General features: G+C 44.5%; 1 protein-coding gene across 14 annotated transcripts in view; it reads left to right on the forward strand.

The window, feature by feature from the left end:
- The window catches only part of LOC110524815 (discs large homolog 1-like protein), a 297,429-nt gene that overhangs the window by 96,022 nt on the left and 175,351 nt on the right, over window positions 1-26,056 (forward strand). For 8 of the 14 annotated variants that reach the window (XM_036978808.1, XM_036978806.1, XM_036978807.1 and 5 more), the window contains 2 exons: window positions 14,721-15,029; window positions 22,511-22,618. In XM_036978808.1, coding sequence (XP_036834703.1) covers window positions 14,721-15,029; window positions 22,511-22,618 — 417 coding nt within the window. The remainder of the gene's footprint in view (window positions 1-14,720; window positions 15,030-22,510; window positions 22,619-26,056) is intronic. The other 6 variants (XM_036978811.1, XM_036978810.1, XM_036978823.1 and 3 more) reach the window with 1 other exon arrangement.

Here is a 26,056-nt window from a genome sequence, read left to right on the forward strand (position 1 = left end):
GCCCTAAAGTTCTATGTAACTGGATGTTTCCAGATGGTGGTTGGGGACCGTTTTGGACTCTACAAGTCAACCGTCTGCAGGATTCTAGCCAGAGTGTCCAGTGCTTTTGTCGGTCTGAAGAATCAGTACATTCAATCCTACAGTGGAATCGCCAGCTGGATTTTACAGGAGAGCTAGATTTCCAGGTGTACTACCGGCGATAGACTGTACACACATTCTTATTCCCAACTCTGGTGGCGTTGAATGGAGAACTATTCCGTAATCGGAAAGATTACTGGTCCATCAACGTGCAGGCTGTCAGTGATGACAAAAATCAGCTCACCAACATCCTAGCTAGGATGGCCAGGATCCACCCATGACAACAGTATCTTTGACAATAGTCATCTGTGTGCAATGCTGGAAAGAGGGGCATATCAAGGCCACCTTCTAGGTGACAATGGATATGCCTGTCATGGGTACCTAATGACTCCGCTTTTAAACCCCCAGACACCTGAAGAGAGAGAGAACACCACCTCTCATATCCTGACAAGAGATCTCAGAGAGAGAGAGAGAACACCACCTCTCATATCCTGCCAAGAGATCTCAGAGAGAGTAAACACCACTTCTCATATCCTGACAAGAGATTTTAGAGAGAAAACACCACCTCTCATATCCTGACAAGAAATCTCAGAGAGAGAGAAAACACCACCTCTCATATCCTGACGAGAGATCTCAGAGAGAGAGAGAGAGAGAGAGAGAGAGAGAGAGAGAGAGAGAGAGAGAGAGAACACCACCTCTCATATCCTGACAAGAGATCTGAGAGAGAGAGAACACCACCTCTCATATCCTGACGAGAGATCTCAGAGAGAGAGAGAAAACACCACCTCTCATATCCTGACGAGAGATCTCAGAGAGAGAGAGAGAGAGAGAGAGAACACCACCTCTCATATCCTGACAAGAGATCTGAGAGAGAGAGAACACCACCTCTCATATCCTGCCGAGAGATCTCAGAGAGAGAGAGAGAACACCACCTCTCATATCCTGACAAGAGATCTCAGAGAGAGAAAACACCACTTCTCATATCCTGACGAGAGATCTCAGAGAGAGAGAGAGAGAGAGAGAGAGAACACCACCTCTCATCCTGACAAGAGATCTGAGAGAGAGAGAACACCACCTCTCATATCCTGACGAGAGATCTCAGAGAGAGAGAGAGAACACCACCTCATATCCTGACAATAGATCTCCGAGAGAGCTCAAGATTTCCGTGCCTCCAGGAGGGGCTCTGCACAAAGATGGACACTACACTGACATCATTATTGCAGTGGTAGTTCTGTATAACCTTGGAAGGAGACAAGGAGAAGAGCTACCTGAGGAGGTCTTACCTGAGGCGGTCTTACCCGAGGAGGTCTTACCCGAGGCGGTCTTACCCGAGGCGGTCTTACCCGAGGAGGTCTTACCTGAGGAGGATGAAGATGTCCAGGTGCAACATGCTGCAAATGGGAATGCTGTGAGGAGAACCTTGATTGAGAACCATTTTGTAGACTGAGGTGTAAATAATGTAACACTGGTAGTAACATGTAAAAAGTAAAATTATATTTTGATAGACACAATTCCTAAGTAGGCACTCGGTATTAACGTGCATTCTTAAGACCATTGTTATTCTCAGTACCATACCGGGTGGAACTGAAAACACCAGAATACAAGACTGGAGGATACCAAGTTGCTTGGGAAAGCATTGTTTTAATAAATAATTGTTTTAATAAATAAAAAGATGAGCATTCTACACACAGTGGGCATTTGTTTCCCTGAAGGAGTATCTGTTTCTGAATTTGCAGTATCTCTCTTTGTAAATTCAAGACCTCAATCTGCAGTAGATTTTTTCTCTCTTTCCAGCCTCCAAAAACATCAATATGAGCTTGGTTCGTGTCAGTTCTGGGGCGTTTGCTTGGCCTCTCTGGTGTTTTTCTGCTGGTGCAAGATCCAGGCGATGCTGTTTCTCCACGGCAACAGGGTATAAGCTCAACTAAAGGAAAGGAACAGCTATTTAATCGGGGTTTATGAAATGCCCAGCCTTGGTACGAATGATGCTGTTACGCAACATGCTGAAACAGTACTGATAACGGAAGCACTGTAGTGAAGTAGCATTAATGTTACTTTTAGCGTGTGTTATAGTCATCGATGTTTACCAGTTATTTATGCTTACTGAATATTGGTGGGTCGAGTTGTCTGTCGTCATCATAGGGGTTAAGGGTCAAACTACTGGGGAATCAGCTCGCATATCTTCTGGGAGAGAGGATCAATTCCCTTGGATGGAGGCCCCCCCTTCCGGTCTGAAATGGCCCCCGCTTCTCCTCTGCCGAGTCCTTTTTCGGCTTTCGCTTTGAAGTTTTTCCAGCACGCCTTCATCCGATTTGTGTCTCTCTTCTCTTTTTAATCCCTGTCGATCCATTAAATCGTTCTTATAAAATGGCCCAGGTGCCTGTCTGTCTTTTTGACGGTTCTGTTGTCTGTCTTTTTGTCCTCCAGTACGTTGCTAAACTCCTCCATCAGCTGCTGACAAGGGTTTTTTCATAAGCGGATGAAATTTGAACTTTGACGTGCCATGTTGGCTAACGAACAAATAATAAATGGTTAGGTAATGACAATAATAATTGATCTTATGCCAGCTAGCTTGGTTTATAAACTAGCTAGCCAGCTACAGTAGCTAACGTTAGCTAACAAACAAGTTGTCTGTCTTGTACTGGCAAATAACAGATTTTTATTTCAAATGAGCCAACCCATGTGAAACTTTCACGAGGGAGTTGCAGCAGTGCTATATTATTATTTGATCAAGGAACGGCAACTTTGTTGCCTCATTTGTCAGGTAGGCTAGCTATTTTGTTTCAACTCACAAAACAACTCAATATTGGTGTAATGTGTCACTAATCATAGTTTAAAACCCGGTAATCACAGATTTACTGATCCAGATTCTAAATGAAGTGGTGCAGCAACATCTCTGATTTTGGGTGATCAACTGGGTGATCAAATTAAGATCCTACATCTGTAAATGATCCAATGCAATGTTAATTGCTTAATTAACTCCAGAACCAAACCTGTGTGACAGAACCTGCTTGCAATGTACTTTCTGTCCCTCAGTTACGCAAGTGTTTCCTTTATTTTGGCAGTTACCTGTATATTGAGTACTCTGACTGCCCAGGCAATATTTAACCCACATCAAACAGCTGTGGTTATATGCAGCTGAGCTGTCACATTTGGAGGGACTGACTGACTGACTGACTGATTGGCTGACTGGGAGCACTGCTCTTTTGGCCTCTGGGCTTCTGTAATTAGCCTCACACCAGATGCTGCTAATCCTCTCATCTTCTAATCATCTTCTCTTTCTCTATCCATCTGCTAATCCTCTCATCTTTCTCTATCCATCTGCTAATCCTCTCATCTTTCTCTATCCATCTGCTAATCATCTCATCTTTCTCTATCCATCTGCTAATCCTCTCATCTTTCTCTATCCATCTGCTAATCCTCTCATCTTTCTCTATCCATCTGCTAATCCTCTCATCTTTCTCTATCCATCTGCTAATCCTCTCATCTTTCTCTATCCATCTTCACTTTTTCTCCTCTCCCCTCATACGTTACATCTCACTCCTTTCTCCGGTTTTCTGTCATTCGCGTGTACTGTACTGTAGGTTGAGGCCTGGCGTTGTATACTGGCCATGGTTGTACACAAGTCATACACCCATGTTTGACTGGGAGGCTCAGGCTATTATGTAAATCAATGTCAGGCAGTAAAGTATAGGTCTAGAGCAGACATGATGTGTGAGGTTGTGAGTCATTGGGCCGTGACTGGGATGGACGGTTTGGGCTGTGACCGGAGATTGAAGGAGAAAAGAGATTCTGTACCATCCTGGATATAGGATGCCCCCCTCAGCTCGCTCGCTCACTCACTCACTCACTAACCCTGCCTAATTTCTTTCCATAGCCACACACACAGTCACACTGCCTGGCATAAGCCGGTCACGGCCAATACAAACCCAGTCAGACTCACAAAAGACAGAATAGAAATGGTATGTATGTTTGTAGCCCGCTCACAGCTTAGTTAGTCGGTGTCAATGTTTACTAAAACCCGAGAGCATCTGAGTGGGTGGTTGGTTAGCTGTTTGACAGGATGCCACATGGCTGGTCGTCCCACGCTGCCAAAGTACACTCCTGCTTGGGGACCTGTACGGTATGTATGTAGCCATCTCTAGCATAATGGCGGTGGTGATGAGGGACTCCTTGTTCAGGTAAAAATCATCAAGGCCCAGAAATTCAAAATTCTGTCAATCAAATCTCTCAGACAGTACGGTACATTCATAACATACATTAATATATATATATATATATATATTTATATTTATATTTATATATATATATATATATATTTATATATATATATATATTTATAGTATCTTTCGGTTAAAGACCTACAGTGCATTCGGAAAGTATTCAGACCCCTTGATTTTGTTACGTTACAGCCTTATTCTAAAATGGATTAAATAGGTTTTCCCCTCATCAATATACACACAATACCCCATAATGACAAATAAAAAACTGGTTTTCCGATTTATTTGCGAATGTATTAAAAATAAATACCTGAAAACATATTTACATAATACCCTTTGCTACGAGACTCGACATTGAGCTCAGGTGCATCCTGTTTCCATTGATCAACCTTGATGTTCCTACAACTTGATTAGATTCCACCTGTCGTAAATTCAATTGATTGGACATGATTTGGAAAGGCACATGCCTGTCCATATAATGTCCCACGGTTGACAGTGCATGTCTGAGCAAAAAATCAAGCCATGAGGTTGAAGGAATTGTCCGTAGTGCTCGGAGACGGGATTGTGTCGAGGCACAGATCTGGGGAAGGGTGAAAAAAATGTCTGCAGGATTGAAGGTCCCCAAGAACACAGTGGCCTCCATCATTCTTAAGTGGAAGAAGTTTGGAACCACCAAGAAAGACTCTTCCTAGAGCTGGCAGCCCGGGCAAACTGAGCAATCCGGGGAGAAGGGCCTTGGTCAGGGAGGTGACCAAGAAACCCGATGGTCACTCTGACAGAGTTCCAGAGTTCCTCTGTGGAGAAGGACAACCATCTCTGCAGCACTCCACCAATCAGGCCTTTATGGTAGAGTGGTCAGACGGAAGCCACTCCTCAGTGAAAGGCACACGACAGCTCACTTGGCGTTTTGCCAAAAGGCCCCTAAAGACTCTCAGACCATGAGGAACATGATTCTCTGGTCTGATGAAACCAAGATTGAACTCTTTGGCCTGAATGCCAAGTGTCACGTCTGGAGGAAACCTGGCACCATCCCTATGCTGTGCTGTGGGGATGTTTTTCAGCGGCAAGGACTGTGAGACAAGTCAGGATCGAGTGAAAGATGAACGGAGCAAAGTACAGAGAGCAAAGTGCTGCAACGCTCCTCACCCAACCTGAAAGTTTGAGAGGATCTGCAGAGCAGAATGGGAGAAACGCCCCAAATACAGGTGTGCCAAACTTGTAGCGTCATATCCAAGAAGACTCAATTCTGTAATCGCTGCCAAAGGTGCTTCGACAAAGTACTGAGTAAAGGGTCTGAATAATTCTGTAATTGTGATATTGTTTTATTTATGTTTTATTTGCAAACATTTCTAAAAACCTGTGTGGTTTATCATTAGGGGGTATTGTGATGTCATTATGGGGTATTGTGATGTCATTAAGGGGTATTGTGATGTCATTATGGGGTATTGTGTGTAGATTGATCAAGGGGAAAAAAGTAACAAAAATGTGGAAAAGGTCAAGGGGTCTGAATACTTTCCGAATAGATTCATAACATACATTAATATATATATATATATATCTCAGTTAAAGACATAGATTCATAACATACATGAATATATATCTCAGTTAGACACACATTCATAACATACATTAATATATATCTCAGTTAGACATACATTCATAACATACATGAATATATATCTCAGTTAAAGACACACAGTCATAACATACATGAATATATATCTCAGTTAAAGACATAGATTCATAACATACATTAATATATATCTCAGTTAGACATACATTCATAACATACATGAATATATATCTCAGTTAAAGACACACAGTCATAACATACATGAATATATATCTCAGTTAAAGACATAGATTCATAACATACATTAATATATATCTCAGTTAGACATACATTCATAACATACATGAATATATATCTCAGTTAAAGACACACAGTCATAACATACATGAATATATATCTCAGTTAAAGACATAGATTCATAACATACATGAATATATATCTCAGTTAGACATACATTCATAACATACATGAATATATATCTCAGTTAAAGACATACATTCATAACATACATGAATATATATCTCAGTTAGACACACAGTCATAACATACATGAATATATATATATCTCAGTTAAAGACACACATTCATAACATACATGAATATATATCTCAGTTAAAGACACACATTCATAACATACATGAATATATATCTCAGTTAAAGACATACATTCATAACATACATGAATATATATCTCAGTTAAAGACATAGATTCATAACATACATGAATATATATCTCAGTTAAAGACACACATTCATAACATACATGAATATATATCTCAGTTAAAGACATACATTCATAACATACATGAATATATATCTCAGTTAAAGACACACATTCATAACATACATGAATATATATCTCAGTTAAAGACACACATTCATAACATACATGAATATATATCTCAGTTAAAGACATAGATTCATAACATACATGAATATATATCTCAGTTAAAGACATACATTCATAACATACATGAATATATATCTCAGTTAAAGACACACATTCAGGTTTGTTTGAGTGCAGTCTTTTTCTCTCTCTTTATATATTTAAAGTGGAACCGACAGCGTTTTATCTTCTTTGCAGATATGAAACAGACAATCATATCACTCAGAAATATAAAGTTCCCAGTTTATGCTTTAAAACCAACTTTCTAAGTGGTTTAAAAATAGGTTGTATGTGACTCAACGTCCCATGACGTACACTAAGGCAATGTGGGCAGAATAGATCGATGCAGTTCAACGATTAATATAATTCAACCAATACATTTCTTGGTAGTCCCCAAAAGTATTGAGATCAGGTTGTAAATCACAGCTGGCTTGGTACATCGTTTGCTGCCTCCATTCGGTATGCATTGTTTTAGTATCAAGGACTACATATTTTTGGACAAAAACAGGCGAATGTAACTAAGGCTGGGAATGTCAATACAATCAGACTAGCAAGTGCAACGATCACCAGTCAGTCATAACGTGGCTAATAGGCTAGCATGTTTATACGGAAACAAAAATAGAAACGCAACATGGAACGTTTTGATCGCAGGTTTCATGTGCTGAAATAAAAGATCCCAGAAATGTTCTCAAATGTTGTGCACAAATGTGTTTGCATCCCTGTTAGTGAGCCTCCTTTACAAAGATAATCCATCCACATGACAGGTGTGGCACATCAAGAAGCTGATTAAACAGCATGATCATTACACAGGTACACCTTGTGCTGGGGGACAATAAAAGGTCACTCTCTAAAATGTGCAGTTTTTTCACACAACACAATACCACAGAAGTCTTAAGTGTGCAATTGGCATGCTGACTGCAGGAATGTCCACCAAGGCTGTTGCCAGAGAATTCAATGTTCTATTTTATTTTTACCATAAGTCGTTTTAGAGAATTTGGCTGTACGTCTGACTAGCATCACAACTGTAGCCCACGTGTAACCACACCAGCTTAGGACAACCACATCCTGCTTCTTCACCTGCGGGATCTGAGACCAGCCACCCGGACAGCTGATGAAACTGAGGTGTATTTCTGTTTGTGATTAAGCCCTTTGTGGGGAAAAACGTATTCTGATTGGCTGGTCCTGGCTCCCAAATGGGTGGCCCTATCCCCTCCCAGGCCCTATGCCCTCCCAGGCCCTATCCCCTCGCAGGCCCTATGCCCTCCCAGGCCCTATGCCCTCCCAGGCCCTATGCCCTCCCAGGTCCACCCATGGCTGCTCCCCTGCCTAGTCATGTGAAATAATGCATTTATTTCAATTGCCTGATTTCCTCATATGAACTGTAACTCAGTAAAATGGTTTAAATAAAGGCATGTTGCGTTTCATATTTTTGTTCAGTGTATATTTATGTCACAAGCTAAAAACACACAGCCTAACGTTAGCTAGCTAGCAAGCTAGCTGCTAGGAGGATGTCATGTCATTGGAGGAGTGGGTGACTGACTGACTTTTTCCCCCTCATTGTTTTTCGGTGGCTATACACAGCTAGAGATGCAGGTGTCATTTGGTTATCTAGCAAGAACTTCCTCTACTGTTAGCCAGAGAGAATTTGCAAATGCACGAGATATGCTAGCAAACGGGATGTCTAGCTAGCTACTCCGATTTCGGAGCTCGTCTGTGTGTAACGGATGAATTTACCCGCTGAATATGACCGGTGTCAGTAAATGTAGGCCAAAAAAAAAGTAATAGTTACTCACGAACTCTCTCGAGATAACATGTAAACAGCCTAACCAGCTCTGCTAGGGCGAGTAAAATGATCAACAGTTCTCTCATTTGTGTCTGGAAGTAGCCAGTTAGCTTGGCTGCTTGGTTGGGACAAACGTGCATTGGCAGGCAAGCTGCAGAAGGACCAGAAGGCTACAATTCCCCATCGTTTGTCAGTGCAATTTTGACGTCCAACTATCTGAAAAAGTTTGAGAGGGTTTAATCTAATGCTCCTTCGTTACAGTTTTAGCACATCTTGCTCCGGCTAGCATTAGTTGTTGATCTTGTTGTTGATGTGCGTAACTGATGGAGAGAGAGCCTACCTTTTTCATGGTTGTTTGATCATTAGGACTGTAACATTCCCAAATGTAAGAGGGATTCCTGGGATATTTGCATGAAATCCATTCAGGTGTATTTTGTTGCTAATACGTTCTAATTATCCAGTCACACTATTACAACTGCTTGTAAACACACAGTCCAGTTCAAAGTGAATGATGACAGGCCCTACTGCCTGTAAACACACAGTCCAGTTCAAAGTGAATGATGACAGGCCCTACTGCCTGTAAACACAGTCCAGTTCAAAGTGAATGATGACAGGCCCTACTGCCTGTAAACACACAGTCCAGTTCAAAGTGAATGATGGCAGGCCCTACTGCCTGTAAACACACAGTCCAGTTCAGAGTGATTGATGACAGGCCCTACTGCCTGTAAACACAGTCCAGTTCAAAGTGAATGATGACAGGTCCTACTGTCTGTAAACACACAGTCCAGTTCAAAGTGAATGATGACAGGCCCTACTGCCTGTAAACACAAAGTCCAGATCAAAGTGAAGGAGGGCAGACCTGTTGTGGCAAATGGCTTGTTTGCATTACGGCTTACTGTAGCTCTGATTGGTCTATGGCTCACCGGTTTGCATTAAGGCCTACTGTAGCTCTGATTGGTCTATGGCTCACCGGTTTGCATTAAGGCTTACTGTAGCTCTGATTGGTCTATGGCTCACCGGTTTGCATTACGGCTTACTGTAGCTCTGATTGGTCTATGGCTCACCGGTCTGCATTAAGGCTTACTGTAGCTCTGATTGGTCTATGGCTCACCGGTTTGCATTACGGCCTACTGTAGCTCTGATTGGTCTATGGCTCACCGGTTTGCATTAAGGCTTACTGTAGCTCTGATTGGTCTATGGCTCACCGGTTTGCATTACGGCCTACTGTAGCTCTGATTGGTCTATGGCTCACCGGTTTGCATTAAGGCTTACTGTAGCTCTGATTGGTCTATGGCTCACCGGTTTGCATTACGGCCTACTGTAGCTCTGATTGGTCTATGGCTCACCGGTTTGCATTACGGCCTACTGTAGCTCTGATTGGTCTATGGCTCACCGGTTTGCATTACTGCCTACTGTAGCTCTGATTGGTCTATGGCTCACCGGTCTGTGTGGACTCCGGTCCTGGACGAGACAGATGTTGTTGTTATTAGGTTTTATTCACTGCAGTGTAAATAAAACCTTGTCCAAACTCGCGGCTGCTCTCCCACTCTATATTTCTGTAGAATTATCACAAATGCCTGACTAATTCACAAACACTCTTAAGAATTTATGAACACCTGAAAATGACCATATCTAAGTGCTCGCTTGTCAGAAAATGTTTTAAATTCTTCCTGGGGATGTATATGAACAGATTTGAATACGATTTCATGTTGCTTAAATGCTGTCAGTTCCACTTTTAAAGTGAGCACAGTTTGCAACTCATTCATTTATCAGTTCATTCAGTCATGAGAAAGTAGCTATGGGCCTATGGCAGGCAGTGTGCGCTGAATCAATCACCGCCAGCACCCCTGGTGAGTAGAACCGTGAGAGCATCCCGTCCGATCTCCTAGCCTAGTGTTTAGAGCGTTGGGCCAGTAACCAAAAGATTGCTGGATTGAATCCCCGAGCTGACGAGGTAAAAATCTGTCGTTCTGCCCCTGAGCAACCCACTGTTCCCCGGGCGCCGAAGACATGGATGTCCATTTAAGGCAGCCCTCCGCACCTCTCTGATCCTACGGGCATACAGAACTACAGACAGACCTACAGGCATACAGAACTACAGACGGGACTACAGGCATACAGAACTACAGACGGGCCTACAGGCATACAGAACTACAGACAGACCTACAGGCATACAGAACTACAGACGGACCTACAGGCATACAGAACTACAGACAGACCTACAGGCATACAGAACTACAGACAGACCTACAGGCATACAGAACTACAGACAGACCTACAGGCATACAGAACTACAGACAGAACTACAGACAGACCTACAGGCATACAGAACTACAGACAGACCTACAGGCATACAGAACTACAGACAGACCTACAGGCATACAGAACTACAGACAGACCTACAGGCAGACAGAACTACAGACAGAACTACAGACAGACCTACAGGCATACAGAACTACAGACAGACCTACAGGCATACAGAACTACAGACAGAACTACAGACAGACCTACAGGCATACAGAACTACAGACAGACCTACAGGCATACAGAACTACAGACAGACCTACAGGCATACAGAACTACAGACAGGTATACAGAACTACAGACAGGCCTACAGGCATACAGAACTACAGACAGACCTACAGGCATACAGAACTACAGACAGACCTACAGGCATACAGAACTACAGACAGACCTACCTACCAGACCTACCTGGCTGTATTGTGTATTTGTGGTGTGTGTGAACACATGGGGGGGGGCTCTGCTCTAAACCAGATTAGTGTCTTATTTGTGTGACTTCCACGACCGGGAGAAGAGGAAACTGTATCGGGTCGACACAGGAAGCTAATCCTGACACAATACTTCTACTTCCTCCATCTCTTTGCTCTAACGGCATGCTGCGGAAGGGTGTCTCTTATTTTTTTTAAATTGCCAAAAGTGGTCTGATTGTGCGCAGATAATTTGTACAGTAACTGTGTCTCTGTGACTGTGGTCGGTCTAGCACAGTTGGTGTTGATCGCCCTTTGCTGACCCCTTGACCCTCAAGAAGCCAGAGCAGCCTTCTGAGGGGGTCCGGAGGTTAAAGGTCAGACAGAGTGGACAAACCGCAGTATGGCCGGTGATGAGAGATGGGGTGGCATATACTCCCTGAGGCTGGCAGCTGAGTTGGCACAGCAGCTGTAAACTGACTAGATTAGACTGTATGTGTGTCACGAGTTGCTGATTCTTCTATTGTTCCTGGAGCATTGTTCACATGTTTCTCCAAGGTGTTGAAAGATGGATGTGAAGCAGGGATGTTGAAAACTGTTAGTGTGTTGAGCAGCCCAACACCAGTACCCTCCCCAGCCTGGTTTCACTGGAGAACTTTGCAAATTGGTGTCAGTGTGATGGCCCAGAGAGGGAGAGAGAGGGAGGTAGGGAGGGGGAGAGAGGAAGGGAGGGAGAGCGGGAATGGAGAGAAAGGGAGAGAGGGAGGTAGAGAGAAAGGGAGAGGGGGGAGGAGAGGGAGGGTGGGGTCTTGTTAGGGCACACCTACAGTACCTGTATCATCAGGTTTATTTCGGGAGGTCCTCCTCTCCTCTTTATTCTCCCTCTCTCCACTCATGTTCTTTTTCTCCATTTCCACCTTTTCTCTCTTCTCTCCCTCTTTCTCCCCCTCTCTTTGCGCTCATATTCTCTCTTCTTCTCTCCTTGGGGACAGCCAGTGTCCTCATTCAGCTATGCCTGCAGACTCACATTAGACAGGATTTAGAATACTTCCTTCTTTCTCTTTCAGCTAAATGCCTTAAGTGATGTGGCGGCTCTTCCAGTCCACTCCCACAGCAAGCCAGGGTTCTTCAAACCAGTCTAGTCCACTCCCACAGCAAGCCAGGGCTCTTCAAACCAGTCTAGTCCACTCCCACAGCAAGCCAGGGCTCTTCAAACCAGTCTAGTCCACTCCTACAGCAAGCCAGGGTTCTTCAAACCAGTCTAGTCCACTCCCACAGCAAGCCAGGGTTCTTCAAACCAGTCCAGTCCACTCCCACAGCAAGCCAGGGTTCTTCAAACCAGTCCAGTCCACTCCCACAGCAAGCCAGGGTTCTTCAAACCAGTCCAGTCCCAAAGCAAGCCAGGGTTCTTCAAACCAGTCCAGTCCACTCCCACAGCAAGCCAGGGCTCTTCAAACCAGTCCACTCCCAAAGCAAGCCAGGGCTCTTCAAACCAGTCTAGTCCACTCCCACAGCAAGCCAGGGCTCTTCAAACCAGTCTAGTCCACTCCCACAGCAAGCCAGGGCTCTTCAAACCAGTCCAGTCCACTCCCACAGCAAGCCAGGGCTTTTCAAACCAGTCCACTCCCAAAGCAAGCCAGGGCTCTTCAAACCAGTCTAGTCCACTCCCACAGCAAGCCAGGGCTCTTCAAACCAGTCTAGTCCACTCCCACAGCAAGCCAGGGCTCTTCAAACCAGTCTAGTCCACTCCCACAGCAAGCCAGGGCTCTTCAAACCAGTCTAGTCCACTCCCACAGCAAGCCAGTGCTCTGCTAGTGGCTCAGATTAACGACGTCCTGACGTCCTGACGTCCAGCCCTGTAGCAGTGCTCTGCTAGTGGCCCAGATTAACAACGTCCTGATGTCCAGCCCTGTAGCAGTGCTCTGCTAGTGGCTCAGATTAACAACGTCCTGACGTCCAGCCCTGTAGCAGTGCTCTGCTAGTGGCCCAGATTAACAACGTCCTGACGTCCTGCCCTGTAGCAGTGCTCTGCTAGTGGCCCAGATTAACAACGTCCTGATGTCCTGCCCTGTAGCAGTGCTCTGCTAGTGGCCCAGATTAACAACGTCCTGACGTCCTGCCCTGTAGCAGTGCTCTGCTAGTGGCCCAGATTAACAACGTCCTGACGTCCTGCCCTGTAGCAGTGCTCTGCTAGTGGCTCAGATTAACAACGTCCTGACGTCCAGCCCTGTAGCAGTGCTCTGCTAGTGGCCCAGATTAACAACGTCCTGATGTCCTGCCCTGTAGCAGTGCTCTGCTAGTGGCTCAGATTAACAACGTCCTGATGTCCAGCCCTGTAGCAGTGCTCTGCTAGTGGCCCAGATTAACAACGTCCTGACGTCCAGCCCTGTAGCAGTGCTCTGCTAGTGGCCCAGATTAACAACGTCCTGACGTCCTGCCCTGTAGCAGTGCTCTGCTAGTGGCCCAGATTAACAACGTCCTGACGTCCAGCCCTGTAGCAGTGCTCTGCTAGTGGCCCAGATTAACAACGTCCTGACGTCCTGCCCTGTAGCAGTGCTCTGCTAGTGGCCCAGATTAACAACGTCCTGACGTCCAGCCCTGTAGCAGTGCTCTGCTAGTGGCCCAGATTAACAACGTCCTGACGTCCTGCCCTGTAGCAGTGCTCTGCTAGTGGCCCAGATTAACAACGTCCTGACGTCCTGCCCTGTAGCAGTGCTCTGCTAGTGGCCCAGATTAACAACGTCCTGACGTCCTGCCCTGTAGCAGTGCTCTGCTAGTGGCCCAGATTAACAACGTCCTGATGTCCTGCCCTGTAGCAGTGCTCTGCTAGTGGCTCAGATTAACAACGTCCTGATGTCCAGCCCTGTAGCAGTGCTCTGCTAGTGGCCCAGATTAACAACGTCCTGACCGTCCTGCCCTGTAGCAGTGCTCTGCTAGTGGCCCAGATTAACAACGTCCTGACGTCCTGCCCTGTAGCAGTGCTCTGCTAGTGGCCCAGATTAACAACGTCCTGACCGTCCTGCCCTGTAGCAGTGCTCTGCTAGTGGCCCAGATTAACAACGTCCTGCCCTGTAGCAGTGCTCTGCTGGTTGATTGTGTGGGTCTGTGTTGTCAGAGGTAGGAGTCACAGTGGAAGAGAGATGTGATCAACAACATTATGTTATTGTTATCTATTGTGGCTATATCATCATGGAACGATGGGACACACTCCTAAAGCTATTAGTTCCACGCCGGGCAAACACCTGGCCTGATCTACAGCTAGACACACACACGCAGGCACACACATGCACGCACTAGAGCATAAACGCAGTCGCACACGCAAACACACACAGTGTGATGGCACACAGTCTGTTTGGTCTTCAGACAGTTCTCTCTGAGTGACACTAAGCCCATTTAGAAGTGCTTAGTCCTCTTCCACCGTGACCTCAAAACTAACAGAACCCCCCCCCCCCCCCCCCCCTTCCCTCTACAGAAGTACAGGATTCAGGATGAGGATGGTTCTACCCCCCAGCAGGACCAGGGTCAGTCTCAGGCCTGTCCCCAGCACCCCTACCCCAGCCTGGAGGAGAGAGGCAGAGAGCGGGAGCTGCCAGGGAGCCATCACGGGACCCTCCGCAGCCACCATGGAGGAGGAACCCTGGACGGGTACCACCACGGCAGGGGAGAGAGAGAGGGCAGGGGGGAGGGACGGCCAGAGCTGGTCCAGGTAGCGGAGAAAAACCTGTCTCAGATAGAGAACGTCCATGGATATGTCTCCCACGCACACATCTCCCCTATGAAGGTAGGACACCGCATATATGTACATGGTGTTAACACAGACAAACATACAGTACATGGTGTTAACACAGACAAACATATGGTACATGGTGTTAACACAGACAAACATACGGTACATGGTGTTGACAGACAAACATATGGTACATGGTGTTAACACAGACAAGCATACGGTACATGGTGTTAACACAGACAAACATACGGTACATGGTGTTAACACAGACAAACATATGGTACATGGTGTTAACACAGACAAACATACGGTACATGATGTTGACAGACAAACATACGGTACACAATGTTAACACAGACAAACATACGGTACATGGTGTTAACACAGACAAGCATACGGTACATGGTGTTAACACAGACAAACATACAGTACATGGTGTTAACACAGACAAACATACAGTACATGGTGTTAACACAGACAAACATACGGTACATGGTGTTAACACAGACAAACATATGGTACATGGTGTTGACAGACAAACATACGGTACATGGTGTTAACACAGACAAACATACGGTACATGGTGTTGACAGACAAACATATGGTACATGGTGTTAACACAGACAAGCATATGGTACATGGTGTTAACACAGACAAGCATACGGTACATGGTGTTAACACAGACAAGCATACGGTACATGGTGTTAACACAGACAAACATACGGTACACAATGTTAACACAGACAAACATACGGTACATGGTGTTAACACAGACAAGCATACGGTACATGGTGTTGACAGACAAACATATGGTACATGGTGTTAACACAGACAAGCATACGGTATATGGTGTTAACACAGACAAGCATACGGTACATGATGTAAACACAGACAAACATATGGTACATGATGTTGACAGACAAACATACGGTGCATGGTGTTAACACAGACAAACATATGGTACATGATGTTAACACAGACAAACGGTATATGGTTGCATGCACATGAAAGTGAACGGTTGATATATTTCCCTCCCTCCCTCCCTCCACTTATTTTTTAAAATATCTTTATCTGCTTTATACTTTCCTATTTATACACCTACCTTTTAACACGCTTGTACACGATACCATAATAGAAGCCCCTTTAGTGCTTGCATCAACACACAAAGCATTAGAAGAAGGAGAAACTCCTCCAGGGCTGTTTCAAAAGGCCTGCACATCTCAATGTTGGCATAGTTTTCAGGTACTAGACAGCCGTGGTAAGAACCAGAGATACGCACAAGCAGTTGGCTAGCGTGTGTCTTTACCATAGACTGTATGGTGCTACCGTGTTGTCTCTGTGTATGGTGCTACCGTGTTGTCTCTGTGTATGGTGCTACCGTGTTGTCTCTAGATATGGTGCTATCGTGTTGTCTCTAGATATGGTGCTACTGTGTTGTCTCTGTGTATGGTACTACCGTGTTGTCTCTAGATATGGTGCTACCGTGTTGTCTCTGTGTATGGTACTACCGTGTTGTTTCTAGATATGGTGCTATCGCGTTTCTAGATATGGTGCTACCGCGTTTCTAGATATGGTGCTACCGTGTTGTTTCTAGATATGGTGCTACCGCGTTTGTAGATATGGTGCTGCCGTGTTTCTAGATATGGTGCTGCTGTGCTGTTTCTAGATATGGTGCTACCGTGTTGTTTCTAGATATGGTGCTACCGTGTTTCTAGATATGGTGCTACCGTGTTGTTTCTAGAGATGGTGCTGCCGTGTTTCTAGATATGGTGCTACCGTGTTGTCTCTGTGTATGGTGCTACCGTGTTGTCTCTGTGTATGGTGCTACCGTGTTGTCTCTGTGTATGGTGCTACCGTGTTGTCTCTAGATATGGTGCTACTGTATTGTTTCTAGATATGGTGCTACCGTGTTGTCTCTGTGTATGGTGCTACCGTGTTGTCTCTGTGTGGTGCTACCATGTTGTCTCTAGATATGGTGCTACCGTGTTGTCTCTAGATATGGTGCTACCGTGTTGTTTCTAGATATGGTGCTACCGTGTTTCTAGATATGATGCTACCGTGTTTCTAGATATGATGCTACCGTGTTGTCTCTAGATATGGTGCTACCGTGTTGTCTCTAGATATGGTGCTACCGTGTTGTCTCTAGATATGGTGCTACCGTGTTGTTTCTAGATATGGTGCTACCGTGTTGTTTCTAGATATGGTGCTACCGTGTTGTTTCTAGATATGGTGCTACCGTGTTGTCTCTAGATATGGTGCTACCGTGTTGTTTCTAGATATGGTGCTACCGTGTTGTTTCTAGATATGGTGCTACCGTGTTGTCTCTAGATATGGTGCTACCGTGTTGTCTCTAGATATGGTGCTACCGTGTTGTTTCTAGATATGGTGCTACCGTGTTGTTTCTAGATATGGTGCTACCGTGTTGTCTCTAGATATGGTGCTACCGTGTTGTCTCTAGATATGGTGCTACCGTGTTGTTTCTAGATATGGTGCTACCGTGTTGTCTCTAGATATGGTGCTACCGTGTTGTTTCTAGATATGGTGCTACCGTGTTGTCTCTAGATATGGTGCTACCGTGTTGTCTCTAGATATGGTGCTACCGTGTTGTTTCTAGATATGGTGCTACCGTGTTGTTTCTAGATATGGTGCTACCGTGTTGTTTCTAGATATGGTGCTACCGTGTTGTTTCTAGATATGGTGCTACCGTGTTGTCTCTAGATATGGTGCTACCGTGTTGTCTCTAGATATGGTGCTACCGTGTTGTCTCTAGATATGGTGCTACCGTGTTGTTTCTAGATATGGTGCTACCGTGTTGTTTCTAGATATGGTGCTACCGTGTTGTCTCTAGATATGGTGCTACCGTGTTGTCTCTAGATATGGTGCTACCGTGTTGTTTCTAGATATGGTGCTACCGTGTTGTTTCTAGATATGGTGCTACCGTGTTGTTTCTAGATATGGTGCTACCGTGTTGTTTCTAGATATGGTGCTACTGTGTTGTTTCTAGATATGGTGCTACCGTGCTGTTTCTAGATTCTCACTAATCATGTGACATTAAGAACAGTTCAGATGTTTCAAGCCAGACAGGCTACAGTCATGCTGGGTGAACACTACAACAAGACCATCAAAGTCCTAACAATGCTGAGCCTCTCACATTGAACCATTTCTGTCCTGTAGTCTGTTGTCTTGCCAACGTTGTGGTGAGGTCACTAAACGATGTGGCACGGGGGGCTCGTGAGGATTCTCCATACCTGCTGTCTGGTTACAGTACATAATAGGATTAGTGTGAATAATCTGATTAATATAATAGTTGGATTTAAACGTTGACATGCTTTGCGAGAATAACAGTTTAGCTAATAATCCTGTTTACATGGACACATCTGAAATCAAGTTATCTGATGGGACTTTTATAAATGCAGAAAATTGCTAATCAAAATTAATATTCTACCACAACAACCATTATTCTGAGTTCGGACATATAAAGTTTGTATTTTTTTATTTAACCTTTATTTAACAAGGCAAGTCAATTAAGAACAAATTGTTATTTATTGTGTAAACTATTTCTAAGATTCATACTTTTCGTTTTTCTGAACTTTCTGAAGAGCTAAGGATTGCGATGGCACATGTTCCGATCAGATACTCCCCTGGAAAACCCATTTTAAACGGTTTACATGTCGTAATCATTCTAAAGATTACTCAGAAAATCAGGTGTTTGAATCGGCTTACTTCGATGATGACCTTACCCCGGTTAAGATAAGCAGTATTTCTATGCTTCCCGTTCTTACGTTTAGGTTTTTTGTTGTTGAGTCTTTTACTTTCGGTTTCTTACACCAGCTTCAAACAGCTGAAAATACAATGTTATATAAAATATATTTCACAGCGGTTTAGATGGTACAATGATTCTCAACATTCTGAGTGCTCGTTTTGTCACATAAACTGAAATTAGACTGAGTGATTCCAGGATATTGCACCTTTTTAAAGGCAACTACAAACGCATAATAGTAGTGAGCATTAACCCACTGCCTTATTCTCTGGCGAGCTCTCATTGGCTATTGTTAATCACGGTTCTCAGAACTTGTCGTTGCCCATCTCACACTACAAGAGGATTGCAGATTTTGTGCCCATAAAATCAAACATGTTAGAAAATATCGGGACGTCTGGGACTCTGCTCAAAGACGGGATCAGTAGCCTTCAGATTGCGTCTCTGACCCACTCACATTTAATGAGCTTCCGTGGCGGCCGTGTGCCCCGAGGAAGGCAACAACATAGGGATTTTGTCTCTGATCTCTAAAGCTTGTCTGGGAAAGCTTCATCGAGGCCAAAATCTTGTTGTGTACACCAGTTTAAATGGAACTTGTAGGATGTCATGGTCATTGTTCATAACGGCTCTATTCCGCCACCTAGTGAATTATTCTTGTCACTGCAGCTGGGAGGACACCATTTCTCTGCAACTACATTTTTTGGGCCCAATCATATATTGACCACCTCTAGGACCTTGGGACCTGTATTAGCTCAGACAGGGTTGGATATGTAAAGACAATATGACAATATTTAACTATTGACACAGACAATGAACATTGACATATTGTAACTTCTTTACTAGAGCTAAGTCATAAAGCTAATTTACTAAACCCAAGTAAAATTTTCAGTGATGCCTTTGACTCTTTTTAAAGATTTGTTGTGACTAGTGTTTTGTTTGTTAGTTCTGTGTGTCTCTGTGTGGTTATTTTGGTGGTGCCCCGTGCGGGGTGTTTGCGTAGCCTCACAGTAGCATCCCATTGGGCTGCTTGGCTCTGTAGGCCCTGACAGATGGAGCAGCCATCTTGTTTCTCTCCAGGACTCCGGTCCCTCAGGGCTGTGGGGGCTGGGCCAGCCTGCACCCAACTGCACTGTCCCTCATGACCTTATGTACTGGCCAGAACAACACGCAGTACACACAGCAGCATACTTTTATGACACACGCCACACACCGCCATACCTCTCCACAGTCACACATAAAAGTTCACCCTCACTGTGTAGTGTCATATTTACTGGGCGTGTTTTGTTAAGTTGTTTTATAACGTGTATCTCTAACGTTTTATTAGGAAGTGGTTGTTGTAAATTGTAAATTAGATACTCGTAGTGCATTTTCATTGGGATGTATGTACAGCTCACGCATTCGTCTTGCTGGCTGCACAAACGCACGTTTCTGTTTTCAAAGCTCTGCATCGCCATGACTTGCACTCTCTTTCATACGGGGGGGGGGGGGGGCTTTTCATGCTGTCACGGTCATCTTCCATTCAGCCGTCGCATCATCTCTGTTCATCTTGAAGAAATCCAAGTGTGTGGATTTTTGCATGGAGATTTGTATGTGGAGTTTAAATGGTCTCTGTGAGCTTGGCGTTCTCTTCAGGAGGGGAACTTTGGCTTCTCTTAGTGTTGCGTTCGTAGTATAGGCTACAGCAGGGGTTTTCAACTCTGACCGTACGAGGTTCCAGAGTGCTGCTGATTTTCTGTCCTCCCTGATAAATAATTGCACCCACCAGGTGTCCCAGGTCTAAATCAGTCCCTGATTAGAGGGGAATCACCCACCAGGTGTCCCAGGTCTAAATCAGTCCCTGATTAGAGGGGAACAATAACATGCAGTGGATATGTGTATGTGACCAATACAATTAGATTTGATTTGGAACTGGCTTCGAGGTCCAGAGTTTGAGGGGGCTACAGTATCCATCTGAGCAGACAGCATCCTGGCCGATTTTGATATCATCTCATTATACTGATCCTACCTCATCACTGCGTGTGAACACATTTCAGTGTCTCTCAGTTGTGTATGTACATTGGTATGTACACAGTGCATTCGGGAAGTATTCAGGCCCCTTCCCCTTTTCCATATTTTGTTACATTTCAGTCTTATTCTAAAATGGATTAAATAGTTTTTTCCCCCTCATCAACCTACACACAATACCCCATAATGACATCACAATACCCCATAATGTCATCACAATACCCCACAATGACATCACAATACCCCATAATGACATCACAATACCCCATAATGACATCACAATACCCCACAATGACATCACAATACCCCACAATGACATCACAATACCCCACAATGACATCACAATACCCCACAATGACATCGCAATACCCCATTATGACATCACAATACCCCATTATGACATCACAATACCCCATTATGACATCACAGTACCCCATTATGACATCACAATACCCCATTATGACATCACGATACCCCATTATGACATCACAATACCCCACACTGACATCGCAATACCCCATTATGACATCACAATACCCCACAATGACATCGCAATACCCCACAATGACATCCCAATACCCCACAATGACATCACAATACCCCATAATGACAAAGCAAAAACAGGTTACTTTCTTTACATACGTATTCAGACCCTTTGTTATGAGACTCAAAATTGAGCTCATGTGCATCCTGTTTCCATTTATCATCCTTGATGTTTCTACAACTTGACTGGAGTTGTAAATTCAGTTGATTGGACATGATTTGGAAAGGCACACACCTGTCTATATAAGGTCCCACAGTTGACAGTCCATCTGGGGAAGGGTACCCAAACAAATCTGCAGCATTGAAGCTCCCCAAGAACACAGTGGCCTCCATTCTTAAATTGAAGAAGTTTGGAACCACCAAGACTCTTCCTAGAGCTGGCCGCCAGGCCAAAGTGAGTAATCGGTGAAGCCACTCTTCAGTCAAAGCCACATGACAGCCCACTTGGAGTTTGCTAAAAGGCACCTAAAGACTCTGATTATGAGAAACAAGATTCTCTGGTCTGATGAAACAAACATTGAACACCCTGGCCTGAATGCCAAGCATTACGCTTGGAGGAAACCTGGTACCTACAGTGAAACATGGTGGTGGCAGCATCATACTGTGGGGATGTTTTTCAGCGGCAGAGACTGGGAGACTAGTCAGGATCGCGAGAAAGATGAACGGAGCAAAGTACAGAGAGATCCTTGATGAAAACCTGCTCCAGAGTGCTCAGGACCTCAGACACAGGCGAAGGTTCACCTTCCAACAGGACAACAACCCTAAGCACACAGCCAAGACAGCGCAGGAGTGGATTCGGAACAAATCTCTGAATGTCCTTGAGTGGCCCAGCCAGAGCCCGGACATCGCTGGAGAGACCTGAAAATAGCTGAGCAGCGACGCTCCCCATCCAATCTGTAAGAAGTCCAAAAAGACAGGTGTGCCAAGCTTGTAGCGTCACATCCAAGAAGAGTCGAGGCTGTAATCGCTGCCAAAGGTGCTTCAACAAAGTACTGAATAAAGGGTCTGAAAACTTAACATGTTTTTGCTTCGTCATTATGGGCTATTGTGGGTAGATTGAGGGGGGGGGACAATTGAATCCATTTTAGAATAAGGCTGTAATATAACAAAATGTGTAGAAAGTCAAGGGGTCTGAATACTTTCCAGATGCTGTGTGTGTGTGTGTGTGTGTGTGTGTGTGTGTGTGTACACCTTGTAGTAACATGCTGAGTCCCTGTCCTCTGTACTGTAGGTAGAGTCGTTGGAGTGTATCTTCGACGCTGGCTCGCCTGTAGGCTATGAGGACGTTCCTGTTCCTGACTTCTCTACGCTGTATGCTACCCACCACGCCCTTCTACAGGTAACACCAACTGACCCAACCACCTGCTGTGCCACGCTCCGTTATGTCGCCTCGGAATGACCACATCGCTTTCCATTCTGACCTCATCGCTTTCCATTCTGACCTCATCGCTTTCCATTCTGACCTCATCGCTTTCCATTCTGACCTCATCGCTTTCCATTCTGACCACATCGCTTCCCACTCTGACCACATCGCTGTGCACTCTGACCACATCGCTGCCCACTCTGACCACATCGCTGCCCACTCTGACCACCTCGCTGCCCACTCTGACCACCTCGCTGCCCACTCTGACCACCTCGCTGCCCACTCTGACCACCTCGCTGCCCACTCTGACCACCTCGCTGCCCACTCTGACCACCTCGCTGCCCACTCTGACCACATCGCTGCCCACTCTGACCACATCGCTGCCCACTCTGACCACATCGCTGCCCAAGCTTTTTTGTTGTTGTTGCTTTTTAGTTATTTCATTTGTTGATAACACTTCTATAGCTCTTACATTGTCAGTATTCCTGCCAGTGTTGCAGTAACACGTTGCCAGCCCTAGGTGGCACCATTACCCATAGAGAGCGTGCCAGCTTTGAGATGGCTAGAGCAACGTTGTTTTGTCTTTTCTGTTTACATGGATGTCATGACTTTGGATTGCAAAAGGGCTCATTTGTGTGTCTTTGTGATCTTGTAGCTGGCTCTGCTGTCGCAAATAACATCTGCTAACCATGTGTGTGTGACCAATAACATCTGCTAACCATGTGTATGTGACCAATAACATCTTGATTTGATCAACTGTTGGCATATACATTTGTTTAGTATTCAGCTCATTTTCATTGAGGAAGTGAGCTTTATGTCATGAAAAATGGCCTTCTGGGAAATAGACCGTTAAAAAATGTTTGGCTAATGGTTATGGTTTCAACCATCCTGTCAGATTTCATTTTGTTTTGTACGTCTCCTTCCCCTCAGTAGCCATCTCCTCTCCAGTGAACCTAGTGTTTATAGGAGCAGAGTTGAGTCCATGCTGTGATATGTGGACTGCTCCTTCAGGCCAATAAGTGCATGAGCTATCTTCAACTGCTCCATTTAATTTCGGTCTGGGCAAGGAGATTGGCCTGGTGCCATACAGAATACAGATAGGCGGTACTGATGGACCTGGTGCCATACAGAGTACAGGTAGGCGGTACTGATGGGCCTGGTGCCATACAGAGTACAGATAGGCGGTACTGATGGGCCTGGTGCCATACAGAGTACAGATAGGCGGTACTGATGGACCTGGTGCCATACAGAGTACAGATAGACTGTACTGACGGGCCTGGTGGCCTGGTGCCATACAGAGTACAGATAGACTGTACTGATGGGCCTGGTGGCCTGGTGCCATACAGAGTACAGATAGACTGTACTGATGGGCCTGGTGGCCTGGTGCCATACAGAGTACAGATAGGCGGTACTGATGGACCTGGTGCCATACAGAGTACAGATAGACGGTACTGATGGACCTGGTGGCCTGGTGCCATACAGAGTACAGATAGACTGTACTGATGGGCCTGGTGCCATACAGAGTACAGATAGATGGTACTGATGGGCCTGGTGCCATACAGAGTACAGATAGATGGTACTGATGGGCCTGGTTCCATACAGAGTACTGATGGGCCTGGTTCCATACAGAGTACTGATGGGCCTGGTGCCATACAGAGTACTGATGGGCCTGGTTCCATGCACAGTACATATAGAATAGAGGTTGACCGATTAATCGGAATGGCCGATTAATTGAGGCCGAATTCAAGTTTTCATAACAATCGGAAATCGGTATTTTTGGGCGCCAATTTGCCGGTATGTAAAAAAATATTTAAAAAATAAATAAATGTTGTTTTTTTCCCATATTTTTTATATACCTTTATTTAACTAGGCAAGTCAGTTAAGAACACATTCTTATTTTCAATGACGGCCTAGGAATGGTGGGTTAACTGCCTTGTTCAGGGGCAGAACGACAGATTTTCACCTTGTCAGCTCGGGGATTCAATCTTGCAACCTTACAGTTAACTAGTCCAAACCAATAATGACCTGCCTCTCTCTCGTTGCACTCCACAAGGAGACTGCCTGTTACGCGAATGCAGTAAGCCAAGATAAGTTGCTATCTAGCATTAAACTTATCTTAATAAAAACAATCAATCATAATCACTAGTTAACTACACATGGTTGATGATATTAATAGATATTTTCTAGTGTGTCCTGCGTTGCATATAATCTGACTGAGCATACAAGCATACAAGTATCTGACTGAGCGGTGGTAGGCAGCAGCAGGCTCGTAAGCATTCATTCAAACAGCACTTTTGTGCGTTTTGCCAGCAGCTCTTCGTTGCGCTGTTTATGACTTCAAGCCTATCAACTCCCGAGATGAGGCTTGTGTAACCGAAGTGAAATGGCTAGCTAGTTAGCGCGCGCTAACTAGAGGGACGGAAGCTATTCTGTTACACTGGCAATACTAAAGTGCCTATAAGAACATCCAATAGTCAAAGGTATATGAAATACAAATGGTATAGAGGGAAATAGTTCTATAATTCCTATAATAACTACAACCTAAAACTTCTTACCTGGGAATATTGAAGACTCATGTTAAAAGGAACCACCAGCTTTCATATGTTCTCATGTTCTGAGCAAGGAACTTAAACGTTAGCTTTCTTATATGGCACATATTGCACTTTTACTTTCTTCTCCAACACTTTGTTTTTGCATTATTTAATCCAAATTGAACATGTTTCATTATTTATTTGAGGCTAAATAGATTTTATTGATGTATTATATTAAGTTAAAATAAGTGTTCATTCAGTATTGTTGTAATTGTCATTATTACAAATAACATTTAAAAAAATTGTCCGATTAATCGGTATCAGTGTTGAAAAATCATAATCGGGTCAACCTCTAATATAGATGGTACTGATGGGCCTGGTGCCATACAGAGTACAGATAGGTGGTACTGATGGGCAGAGAATACCTTTTTACACTGCGTTGTTCTTAGCCCCACTGGCCCTGGACTAGCTTATCCTGTGTTCACACAAGCATTTGTTAACCCTGGGCTAAGTATTCACAGTTGTATTCCAAAGCCCTGGGCTAATGGACAAACACAACATGGACCACCATTCTATCTCGTACACACTTCCAACATTCTATCTCGTACACACTACCAACATTCTATCTCTGACACGAGACCAACATTCTATCTCTGACACGAGACCAACATTCTTTCTCTGACACGAGACCAACATTCTTTCTCTGACACGAGACCAACATTCTTTCTCTGACACGAGACCAACATTCTATCTCTGACAAGAGACCAACATTCTATCTCTGACAAGAGACCAACATTCTATCTCTGACACGAGACCAACATTCTATCTCTGACAAGAGACCAACATTCTATCTCTGACACGAGACCAACATTCTATCTCTGAC

The sequence above is a fragment of the Oncorhynchus mykiss genome, chromosome 5 (genome assembly GCF_013265735.2).
Source record: "Oncorhynchus mykiss isolate Arlee chromosome 5, USDA_OmykA_1.1, whole genome shotgun sequence".
Classification (NCBI taxonomy): domain Eukaryota; kingdom Metazoa; phylum Chordata; class Actinopteri; order Salmoniformes; family Salmonidae; genus Oncorhynchus; species Oncorhynchus mykiss.